Here is a 12679-nt window from a genome sequence, read left to right on the forward strand (position 1 = left end):
ATGATTTGCAAATAAATATGTGTTTAATAAATGAATGAACGAAAATCATTATCTATGTACCAATGGTAGCCAGGTAGAAAATATAATGGTGGTGAAATTAATAACAGGAACAAAAAATTATCGAATAGAGCCTAGAAATAAATTTGTGTAGGACGTATATTCATTTATTCAACAGAATTCAGCAAGTACCTGCTATGCTAGGCACTGTGACTTAAAAGATGAATAAGACAAACATGGTCCTTGCCTGTCTTGAACTTAGAGAAATACAGAATTTAACTGAGACAGAGATGAAGCCATCATTTCTCTTAAAAATAGCAGGTGTATTATTTAACTCAAAATTCTGTCTGACTATTTTTATGGGGGTGGCGGGCTGGAGGAGATGGGAGAGGGATATAGCAGAACAAAATTATTTGAAGTTTATCTGAAAAAAATTAACCTCAGAGACTACTTGATTTATTTTTTAAGGACAGTGATGGGTGCTCTGGTTAGTCATACTTCCAAACTACTGCAGTGTGGTACTGGCTTTGGAATAAGTCATAAGTGTAAGGTAAAGATAACATTTCAGATCGCTGGGTAATCAATGTCTTGGTCAACCATTGATGTTGGGATGTGGACTGAATCATTTGAGGAGAAAATGAGATTCAATCTTGACCGCAGACCATACATTTTTTTTTTTCAAGTTAAAGACTTAGTTGTAAAAAGTGAAACCATCAAAGTCCTGGAAGAAAATATAGATGGTTTTAATAATATAGATGATGTAGAAATGAAAATATAGATGATATAATGTTAGCGCAGGAAAGGCCTTTTTAAGCCTGAATAGCAGGCAGAAACCTTAATAGAAGGTTTGGTGGATTCGAGTACCTAAGACTAGACTTAGATGGCAAAACAAAGAAGGGGACAGTTTTTAATACAACAGTAGATGGTGGTTAATAAGCTTAATATGTAAAATATTCTTAGACACCAGTAAGTGGGTTGTATCTAGAATCATCAAATCTTGGAGTGGGAAAGGGTCTAATCCTATTCCTACATTTTACCAATAATGATGTCCATTTCCAGAAAAGTTAATTTCCTTACTCAAAGCCATACAACTAGGTGATCAAAGGACCCTTTTGCCCAGCCCCTCGGTGGTGGTTGGGTGCAGAGAGTTAGGAAGGTAATGCAACCAGGAAACCTAAAGAACTCATGTTGGGGACAGTTCAGATAGTACAATTCCAAGTACAATTTCAAGAAAGGGTCAGAGTTCGAAAAAATACATTTTCAAGCCTTAAATAAAAGAGGCGTAGAGGATCACTGGTTGGCCGTGTGTATAATAACATTTTTGAGTTCCTGGGGTGTTTTTGTTGTTGTTTTTTAGAAAATTAATTTAATTATATATTACAGTTTTTTATTTTAATCCAAATTGAGATTTTATTCGTTGTCCAGGTAGGTTTGCTTTGCCCGGGTCTTGGGGAACCTCAAGTATTTGATCAGAGAGGCCATAATTCAAGTATCACACTGTATGCTTAGCAGCTTGCCTGAATTTCAAGCTTAGTACTGAGTAGAAATAAAAAGCAACCTTTGAAACGTGCCAGCCTCGTTTGAAAATAGAAATCATAGGAAGTGATAGCCTGTGTCCCAGTTCATAACAAAATGCGTAGTATCCCTTCATTTTCTCTACAAATTACGTCCTGGCTGTGTGTCGACACTGCACAAGGTTACGTGGATTAAAAAGAAACTACACAAACATACAAATCAGCAAACGCATGGGGCCTTATCCTTACCTCGGGTGAGGCTGGTGATTAGTGTGATTTGTGTACGAGGCATGTACAAGGTGCCACGTGGGTCTAGGGGAGAGAACCACCGCCAGCCTGGTCTGAGGGATGAGCCAAGAAGGCGTCTAGTGGCCTTGAAGATGCTGTCGGCAATCAGCGGACATCCCAGAGTTCATTCAGCTCCTTCAGATTAAACTACCTTAATTTAACTGTTTTAGGAATTCTGTTTCCAGTGCTGGATATGTTTCTGGTGCTGAGGCATTGCTTCACAAACATTCTAATAAACTCTGCTTCTCTGGCAGAGCCCCCAATTCCAAGGGGAAAAAAAAATCGTTGTGAACATTTTCCTCTGTCCTCTTAGCGGCATCTACCAAAAAAATATTTGGGTTAATTTATGCCATTTAAAAATAATAATTTTCCAACTAGTGATAGTTTTTTTTTTCTTCTTCTTCCCTACTTATTCTCTTTTATACTTTCTACTAATTCTTGTTCCAACTCAGTTTAATTTTGTCGATTATAGTTTGGGAATGTGTGTGCTGTGCTTTTTGTGAAGCAGCCTATGTTAATATTTCTTCCAGGGGTGAATCGGGTGCCGGGAAGACGGAAAATACTAAGAAAGTCATTCAGTACCTTGCTCATGTCGCTTCTTCACACAAAGGACGAAAGGACCATAATATTCCTGTAAGTGTTTGTTCTGCTGTTGTTTTTTAAAACCCTTAGATTTATTCTCTTGTAATTTCAGAAACAAGAATAAGGAAGCAAGCGGACTCAGTGTGCTGCTGTAATTGGCAGCTCCCTTGTCTCCGCCACTCCCCACCCAGCAAGGAGGGAGCTAGGGCATCAGGAAATTGTTAGTAACTAGCGATTCCACCAGGGCAAACTGGAATTACGGTTGTAACTCGAAGCCTAATTTCTTACAAAGCTATGGTGGGGATTGTTAAACATTGATGAGCAGTGCTTAGGAAGACTTCTTCGTTTCCACCAAGAGAAGATCCTCAGATATTTTCAGCGCTTCTTCCTGAACTTACAGAGCTACCACCCACAGCAGCCTGAGGGGAGGATAGAAATTTGGGGAGAATTGGTGATAGAAAAGGGGTGAGAATATAAACGTCAGTTATCCTTAATCTGTAGATACGAGAAGTAGTAGTTAATACGCCCTGAGAGATGCCAGGCAAACCAGCTTTCACGGTGCTAAACCGCACACTGACTTGGTGCTTTGGATGTGGCTTACCGCTAGGAAAAGACCCAGACTTGCTAACGTTTGCATTTATCTGTTTGTAACAAGCAGCAGGAATCCCCTAAACCAGTGAAACACCAGGCAAGTGCTTTTCTTTATGCTTCTTAGTCTTGAGTGTTTGCACTAATTTCTGTCTTTGGATTGAATCTCTCCTAGAAACAAATACCATTAGTTCTGAGCAAAATCTCCCATGAACAAAATATTTAGTTTTGAAATTGTGTTGCTTTGAGGCTTATTCTTTCCAGAGAAGCAGCATGCCATTTTGCTTTACCTTTGTTTTATAGAGGAATTTTAATATTTATTTACCCTTTCATCATGACATTGAATCATATGTTTATGAAGCCTGTAAACTTAGGGGTTCATGTGTCAATTACCAGGTGGAATTACTTTAATACTTCTTAAACAGGTGGAAACCTAACTTTATGCCACACATTAAATGTTGAATTTGGGGCCGCAGCTTTAAAAGGTGCAACTTAAAAAATTTCTAATCTGTTAACATTGTAGGGCCTGGTAAGTGTTTTAACCCAAAAGCCTCGTTGTATTTAATACATAAATTTAGAATTTTCTTTATCCAGGGCAAGTAGCAGAGGAATGTTATTCTCCCTAATTATCAGATGCCCGCCTTTTAGCTCCGCAGAGCATAGCAATGAACAAACCGTGAACCGGAGCATTTCCTGCTACTTGGCAAGAGAGGGAGGGCAGAGCTGAGCCAGATGCCTTGGATAGAATGGGACGTCTGTACTTGGACATCCCATTCCCTCGCACTGGAACGGTTTTGGTTTGTCTGTCTTCCACAAGCATAGTGGTGCAAAGCTAACATAAAGCAAGAAATGATAGTGTTATGAAAACAATCTCTTAATATAAAGAAACGATCAGAAACATCTAAAGGAATAGTCCCAGATACTGAGATGTTCAGATATCTTTTTTAGAATTCTTAAGAAATTCTCAGACACTAAAGCTGTACTATGCCTATGAAGGCCCAGGATGTCCTTTTGCTTTTAGCTGTAGACCAGACCAGTGATACGCATTGGGAGGATGAATGAAATAATCATTATCCTATATGATATTTAAAGGCTTCTTTGCCAGTTAAAGAAGGAATCTCTAGACCAGCAACCAGCTTTTCTTTGTGTTTTAGAGTACATGCTAAATGACCTTTTAATATGTACTTAGATCACTAGCAAAATAGTGTTAAATAGTTAACGTACAGATTTGGGTTTTCCAAATCCCCTGTGGATTACATAAATCATTATTGTTAACATTTTGTTTCGATGTCATCTTCAACTACAGAGTGGATCCCTGGTGTGTGTGAGTAGCATGCCTACCCCTAGATTTTACTTTGGGTCAAATCAACCCCTGTAAGCAGGTATCCTCCAGGAAGGCGAGGCGACAGCTTCTCTGGGCCGCGCTGCACTGTCATTACTGATTTGCATGTCTCGTTGCATGTTCTCACTCTGTGCAGAATCTTCCACGCTGCTTTCCCCAAGGTTATGTTAATACTAGTCAAGTAGTTGCTATGCCATGTTTTTAGAAACATGAGAAGACTGCTGGTTCTCAATTAATTTTTCTTCCCCAGCACACCTGAGAAATATGAGATACTCCTGAGCGTAGGGACTGGTCACACCCTGGGGAGGGTTGAATCAAGAACTTACTTCTCTCCCCACACCCCCTCCCCTTCCCGGGCACCCCTAGGCATGACTTCCTCACCCCATTTTGAGGATGACTACCGTAAAGTCATGGTTGTACTTTGCAAAGGCAGTGTTTCTCTTGGTTTAATATCACTGGTTTCCAAATGTATGTTGAACTTTATTGGTAAAACTTAGATTCCCAGGAACCATTTGTGTCAATTGCTAGCATTTTATCACTAAACAGCAGTATAAATTGTAAAAACAAAGTGGAAGGCATTTGTAGGCTCCTGATTTTGTGAGTCTTTGTCTCTTTGCTCATTCTTTTTTTTAAATAACTTTATTAAGGTTTAAATTCATGTCCCATAAAATTCACTCCTTTAAAGTATACAGGTCAGTGGTTTTTTTTCCCAGTGTATTCCCAGAGTTATGCAATTATAACTACAATCAATTTTAGAATATTTTCATCACCCCAAAAAGAAACCTTATACCTATTAGGAATCACCTTCCATGTTCTCCCAGCCCCTGGAAATCACTCATCTACTTCCTGTCTCTCTGACTCTGCCTATTCTGGGTATTTTATATGAACGGAATCATATCGTATGTGGTTCTCACTGTGCATAGTGTTTTCCAGGTTCATCCATGCTGGAACATGTGTAAGTGCTCCATTCCTTTTTATGGCCAAATAATAACCTATTATATTAAATTTGTCACGTTCTGTTTATCCCTTCACCAGTTGATGGCCATTTGGATTGTTTGCACTTTGGCACCAATATGAATAATGCTGCAGTATATACGTTTTCACGTAGCCATACATTTTCAGTTCTCTTGGGTGTATACCTAGGAGTGGAATTGCTGGATTGTGGTAATTTTCTGTTTAACATTTTGAGGAACTGCCACACTTTTCCATAGAGGCTGCACCACTTTACATTCCCCGCAATGTTTGAGGGTGCTAGTTTCTCCATATCCTGGGCAACACTTGTCTTTTTATTAAGGCCACCCTAGCGGTGTGAAGTGATCGATATTTTTATGTTTACCTTATAACTTCATCTTCATTATAGAAATATGAACAAATGTAAGAAATAAATTTTCAAAATTAAGGTCACGATATTTAAGAAGTAAAACATTTACCTATCAACTTTTACTTACTATAACAAAATGAGTCCTCGTTTGGCTTAATGCCCCGGCCAACAGCAAGTACAGCTCCAGTGCCCATATTCCCTCATCGCAGGTCACTGTTACGGACCCTCGATGTCTGGCACAGTGTTCAGGGCCGCTCCAAAGCCTGGACGTGGTACGATTTCAGAGCAGATTTGAGGACGACTAATTTCTTAAACTGGACCATCCCCTGGGAATGACCCCTTCAAGCCAGCCCACCTCCCCACTGACTCCTGAGTCATCCACCTCTAGATGGCAGCTTCCGGATGACTCTGTATCTACTGGTCTAAACTGCCTTGAACTAAGACAAAAAGGTGATAGATAGCAAGTAACAAACACAGAAATTAGAGCCTGCCACTCGAGATTAGAGTCTGGTTCTAAGCATGGCGATTGATTGCTGCTGCCAGCTTCCAACCCTACTCTGTGGTCAGTGGGACACCTACAGCTTTGCCCCTCAGGCCTACAAGGGGCAGCAAGAGTCCAGCCCGAGTCCCCTTGCTGGCTGAACTGGAGTTTTGAAAGAGGTGTATGTATACATATATATATAATTTTTTTTTAACCACTTTAAAACTCATCCTGTATCTACCATATAGCAAGTATATATAATACATTATGTAATAAACACAAGGGTATAGTTTTCATCATGATTGGTAAACCTTTAAAGCATCATATAATTCTAAATACTTAGAACTTTAAAAATAAATAGCTAATGCTGATTTCTTTTCCCCACATTCCCAAGTGACATTTCTCGTTACTATATAGAATAGAAAAGGGACATTGCCCATCCAAGTTCCAGCAGAAAGGTTAGCACTTAGCCACTGTTCCCTGATGGTTTGTAAATGGCTTCATAATTTGGTTGAGAGCTGTTAGCCCTGTTTAGCTAAATGTGAAATTATTCAGTGCAGAAATGGTCAAATTTTAGTGGTAATTTCTTAAAGATCATTTTTGTGTGTTTTATAATATTAGCCCTGTGTCAAGCTCTTTGTGATTCATTTATGAGTTTTTGAGATTTTTACTTGGTCTCAGTGATGTCAAAAATCCATTGGAAGAGAAGTACCGCCACATTCCTGTTAATGTAGTGGCCTCCAAAGCAGGGACCCAAGTCTGCGGTTACCACAGTGATTATGAGGACCCTTAACCCAAATCTTACTGCCACCTCTGGCTCACCACCATCCCCTCCCCAAATACTACTAGAGTGTCTTCGGACCGCTGATTACCCATCCATTCAGCAAACATTCACGGAGCATCATTTTGGCGTGATGCTGACTAACCTCATGCAGGGGATACAGCCGGTGCCTTTAAGCCAAGAGAAAAAAGAATGGAATCAGGATCAGTGGATCACATGCACACATGTGCGTGTACACACACACACACACGCATACACACGCGAAGGAGAAAAGAAAAGAATCTATAAACTTGGCCCAAAGAATTCTTGAAGCCATGTCTAGGGAATATTAAAATGAGGTATACAATATTTGCTTTACCTCCAAGTTAGGAAAATATTTTAAAGATAGATTATTATTGAAAGTATTTTTATTATGATTTGGTAGGATAGTGTGTAATTTTAAGGAATCTGTATTCTAACTCCTTGATCTAACCGTAGGAGTGTCAGGTAAAGGCAGTGCCCCACTTATCAAGTCCGGGTTTTTCTGACAGCTTCTACGCCCTGATCACACAGATTGAGTGAGGTTAAGGGATTCTAGAGCCCAAATCATTATTGCGGTGCCAGCGTACCGAGAGCTTTGCGAGATGTTGGCACAGACTTAGTGATGGCTGTGGCCGCTAACCTCCAGGGGAAAGGCACTTCTGCGCCACAGCACGATGGCTGCTCTTCTTAGTGATGACTCTGAGCCATTAACATTGGTTCAGGACACCATGGTTAAGAAACTTTGATAGCATGTAGTGTTTAGAAAGATTTACATCAGAAGTAGTCTGGTGTCTTGAAGTCCAGAAACGGGAAGATCCCCTGTACAGGGAGCATATTATCTAAAGCCAGGAATGTGAGTTGATGCCGTGTCACGACATTCACATGGCAGGACTGGTTCCTGACTGGTTTCAGTTGAACACAATAGTAGACTATAGATGAAACCTGGGAAAATAATCCAGACAATCAGACAATCCAGATAAATGCTCTAGAGTAGACGTGTAACACTGCAGCGCCTCACTGTGTCACGTGCCTCAGGAACATTTCCTACCCTTTCATTGGAGGGAACCACACCACCTAAACATCCAACCACACGTGGGTTAGATGCCGAGACTGCGTGTATGGCATAGATTTGTTCCTGATTTTGGAGTCGATGATAGTGTAATACATCACAGAGCAAGTGGCCGTTAATTTTAAAATCTTATGTGAGCTTCCTTGTACTCTTTTTTTGCTTAGAGAATCACAGTAGCTAGCAGTTTTTATTCTTTCTTGAGGTCTAGCATACTGTGGGTATTTTAAAATATAGGGGTAAGATTTGTGTTTGGAAAGAGCAGATTTATTTAAGTCCTACAGTGTAATTCTGAAATTACATTCCAGGGATACAGAAATGCCTCATGCTTCCCCATACAGCCTTCTGTTGTGTTTCATGATTAAAGCATATATTAATATACTTACATATTTTGTTTGTAAAATCTGTTTTAAAGCTTAATTTGCATATGAGTAATGACCATTATACCAAATACAGTATACTTAGCTTTTTAAATATGTGCAAGAATTCGGTAGCATCGCCATCTTTGTCATCTCTGAAACTGGAGATGAGGACATTGCCCTGTCTGCATTGTTAAGACATTATGTGAAACCCTTGGGAAAATGGCAAGTCTTATTACCAGTACAGTGGAAGTTATTAGAATTTGCTGCCTTAAATCTTTGGAACAAGGCAAAGTAGAAATAAGCAGAAGTATTAATATGTTCTTAATTGAAGTATCATGCTAAATTTTGTTTCATGAAAACCAGTTTGCTTTATTTTAAAAATTCTCCACTTAATTTATGTGCCCCATCCTTAAATTTACCATCACTGTTCAATGTGACGTTTTCTTTTCCTTGTGAGCACATGATAGATGCTAGTTTTTTCCTTTAGCAGAGCCCATAAGACCAAGATAAGAAGCCAACAGCAGAGTTTGCTGGATGGCAAATAAAATGAAAACACTGAGCAAAAGACGCAGTGTTTGGTTTTGCTTTGTTTTTTTTCCCTGAGGACTGGAGTAGACATGTTAGATTAACATATATTTGCTTTTATTTGTGTGTGTGTGTGTGTGTGTGTGTGTGTGTGTGTGTGTGTGTCTGTGTGTGTGTAATGTCTTTTAGGGGGAACTTGAACGGCAGCTTTTGCAAGCAAATCCAATCCTGGAATCATTTGGAAACGCAAAGACTGTGAAAAATGATAACTCATCTCGTTTTGTAAGTTTAAAAGCACCAGAAACTTTTCATTCCTCAGACTTCTAGTTGAATGTATACTATGATTAAGCAAATCAAGTACCTTCCTTCCTAACAGATGTAGTACGGAACAGGGCTGTCCAATAGACATACAATGCAAGTCACGTGTAATTAAAATTTTCCTAGTAGTCACATTTTAAAAAGCAAAACAAATGGGAAAGTAATTTTAATCATGTTTATTATATATAGTTATGTATATAGATAGTTATGTATTCTATGGGTGTATAATTATATAACCTCTGTGAACTTATTTCTTCATTTTTGATTGGGGATGATATATAATTATGAGGTTGGCGTGGAGATAAAATGAGATGCATGCTGAGTACTTAACACAGAACCAGGCACAGTAAACACTCAACAAGCAAAGTTGGAATTTGATGTGGTAAATTGTTCTTTTCATACATTACCATTTCTATGGGATGTGGACCTCAGAAGAATTTGTCCCTCACATTTTGTCTCCTCAAAAATTTCCTCCTCAGCTGTTCGACTCTCTTAATTTGCTGAAAGCTTTACTTTCTTCCTCAGCCTGACCGGCTTGCACACCTAGTCTGGGGACGTTATCCTGAGTGACAGCCGGATCAGTGTGACTTACAGGACACGGCCCTCCCCTTTCCAGCTGCTCAGAGTCGACACTTTCATAGCAAATCATTCAACTTCTGTTATTTCTACTTAAGTCATTCAAGTTAATTCTATGTTTTTCCTCCCTCCTCTGATATTAGACGTCTTAGTTAAAGTTAAGAAGGCCAGAATCAGAGACTTCAATTCTAACAATCCCTTGATGGGCAGTTTCTGGAAATCGGGTTCACTGTGACTTTTTTTACTCTGGGTCCGCACGTTAATCTCCTGATGATGTGGTTTCTGTGATCAGGAGAAGCCACCAGATCACAGAGGCCCCAGGAAATACAAAGGTAGCTAGATAACCCTCTTTATGCCTTTGCCCGGGCTGCCAAAACAGAGCACCACAGACTGGGTGGCTTAAGCAATAGGCATGTATTTTCTCACAATTGGAGGAAGTCTGGGATCAAGGTGTTGGCAGGGTTGGTTTCTTCCGAGGCCTCTCTCCTTGGCTTGTGGATGGCCGTCTGCTGTGAATTCACGTGGTCTTCTCTCTGCATGTCTGTGTCTGTTCTTCTCTCATAAGACCCCAGTCATATTGGATCCGGCCCACCCTAGTGACCTCATTTTAGCTTAATTACGTCTGTGAAGACCCTTTCTTTAAACATAGTCATGCTCTGAGCTACTAGAGGTTAGGACTTCAACATATGGATTTGGGGGTGGGGGACGATTCAGCCCACAACACCCTCAGAGGTAGTTTAAGTGCAAGAGACTTTCCAAGTTATGTAAGAAGTATGGGACTATTTGCTTGGAATATTGTTTATTCCCAGTAAGATAAAATCTGAAGATTTGCTTAATCCAAGTTCATTTAGTGATTATTTTAGCTTTTTCTGTACAAAGTGGGATAACAAATGTGCCCGTGTCGGTAGGAAGCATGGCTGTGACTTTCGGATCTGGGGAAACTGAGCTGCTTTTTGAGTTTCTATCATTCTGTGGGTCATCAGCACTGAGCCGGAGCCACAATTAAATCTGAAATTCTTCCTCCTGAAAGCCCTGTGTTTAGTGGCTGTGTCATGGGGTGGGAGACACAGTGAGCTACCAGCTTTGGTATGTGAATCTCCGTGAAGATTTTCAAGGACTTCTTAGTGGAAAATGTTTTATTTTACCACATAAATCAAGTTACCAGTCTATTCTGATTTCTACCCTCCCCCCAAACCACACTCTAAATTCAAGAAAAACACTTTTGTACCCATTTGTCTCATTTTTGCCTAGAAAAGATAAATTGCTACTAACCAGTCATGTATGTCCTTTGGTAAAGAATGTAGTGATTCCGTTACTAAGTGGTAAAGAGTCATCTACTGAGGTTTTTGTGTTTGGGACAGATAGACGTGTTGCTATGTAACAAATTCCCCTAAGACCTAGTGACATAAAACGTTTATCGTCTCAGCGTTTCTGAGTGCTGGTTCTGGCCTGTGGTCTCCCACGAGGTTGTCATTACTGTGTGATTGGCTAGTGCCGAGGCATCTGAAGGCCTGCTGAGGCTGGAGGAGCTTCCCAGCTTACTTGGGTAGCTTTTGGCAAGAAGCCTCAGTTCCACACCTCAGTGACCTCTCTGCAGGGACGCTTGCTCACGGCATGGCAGCCGGCATCCCCCAGAGCAGGTGACCCGAGTACCAGAAGGTGGGGGGGTTATTGAGGCCATCTTGGAAGTTGGCTACCAGATATCGTTAGATTTCCATATTGACGTATGTAGGTTATAATCCATAATTTGCATTACTCTAGATCAGTGGTTCTCAATTTGGGGTCCCCTGGGGATCCCACATGTGACGTCTCGTGGGTGGAGGCCAGGGTGTTGCTAAACATCCTACAATGTACAGGACAGGCCCCACAACAGAATTATCCCCAAATGTCAGTTATATGGAGGTTGAGAAGCTCTGCTCTAGTTTGTTCCTTTAAACTGTAGTCTAAATTAAGCTGATCACTTTTTGAAATTCATTTGCAGAGCAATTACTATACTTAAGTCTCCTTAATGCTTGTTATTGACGCCTCCTGTTCCAAAGGTTGATAAAATAATTCTGGTGGGAACTTCTTTTACATTCTACTGGTGGGAAGAATTTCTTAGATTGTTTCCTAGCAAGATTGATTCTAGCAAGAATCACCCATTCAGTGTGAATTCTCAACAAACCCTGATTCAGCTGAGGTTCCACCTTCCAAAGTGCTTGTACTACTGAATAATCATCATTAAGTATGTTCAATCTAATATAGTAAAAGCTAGTCTTTTTTTTTTTTTTTTTGGAGTATAATTGCTTCACAATGCTGTGTTAGTTCCTGCTGCACGACGAAGTGAATCAGCCATAGGCATACATATAGCCCATCCCTCTTGGACCTCCCTCCCACCTCCACCCCCATCCCACCCATCTAGGTCATCCCAGAGCACTGAGCTGAGCTCCCTGTGCTATACAGCAGGTTCCCACTAGCTATCTATTTTACACATGGGTAGTGTATATATGTCAATCCTAATCTCCCAATTCGTCCCACCCTCCCCTTACGCCCCTGTGTCCACATGTCTGTTCTCTACATCTGTGTCTCTATTCCTGCCCTGCAAATAGGTTCATCTGTACCATTTTTCTAGATTCCACATATATGTGTTAATATACGATATTTGTTTTTCTCTTTCTGACTTACTTCACTCTGTATGACAGACTCTAGGACCATCCACATCTCTACAAATGACCCAATTTCGTTCCTTTTTATGGCTGAGTAATATTCCATTGTATATATGTACCACATCTTCTTTATCCAGTCCTCTGTTGATGGACATTTAGGTTGTTTCCATGTCCTGGCTATTGTAAATACTGCTGCAGTGAACATTGGGGTGCATGTGTCTGTTTGAATTATGGTTTTCTCAGGGTATATGCCCAGTAGTGGGATTGCTGGG

The 12679-nt window shown here is 40.3% G+C and overlaps 1 protein-coding gene across 2 annotated transcripts in view; it reads left to right on the forward strand.

The window, feature by feature from the left end:
* MYH10 (myosin heavy chain 10) overlaps nt 1-12679 on the forward strand; it is a 136507-nt gene that overhangs the window by 46674 nt on the left and 77154 nt on the right. For both annotated transcript variants that reach the window (XM_061175183.1, XM_061175184.1), the window contains exons 5-6: nt 2330-2432; nt 9058-9150. In XM_061175183.1, coding sequence (XP_061031166.1) covers nt 2330-2432; nt 9058-9150 — 196 coding nt within the window. The remainder of the gene's footprint in view (nt 1-2329; nt 2433-9057; nt 9151-12679) is intronic.

The sequence above is a fragment of the Eubalaena glacialis genome, chromosome 19 (assembly GCF_028564815.1).
Source record: "Eubalaena glacialis isolate mEubGla1 chromosome 19, mEubGla1.1.hap2.+ XY, whole genome shotgun sequence".
NCBI classification, from domain to species: Eukaryota; Metazoa; Chordata; class Mammalia; order Artiodactyla; family Balaenidae; genus Eubalaena; species Eubalaena glacialis.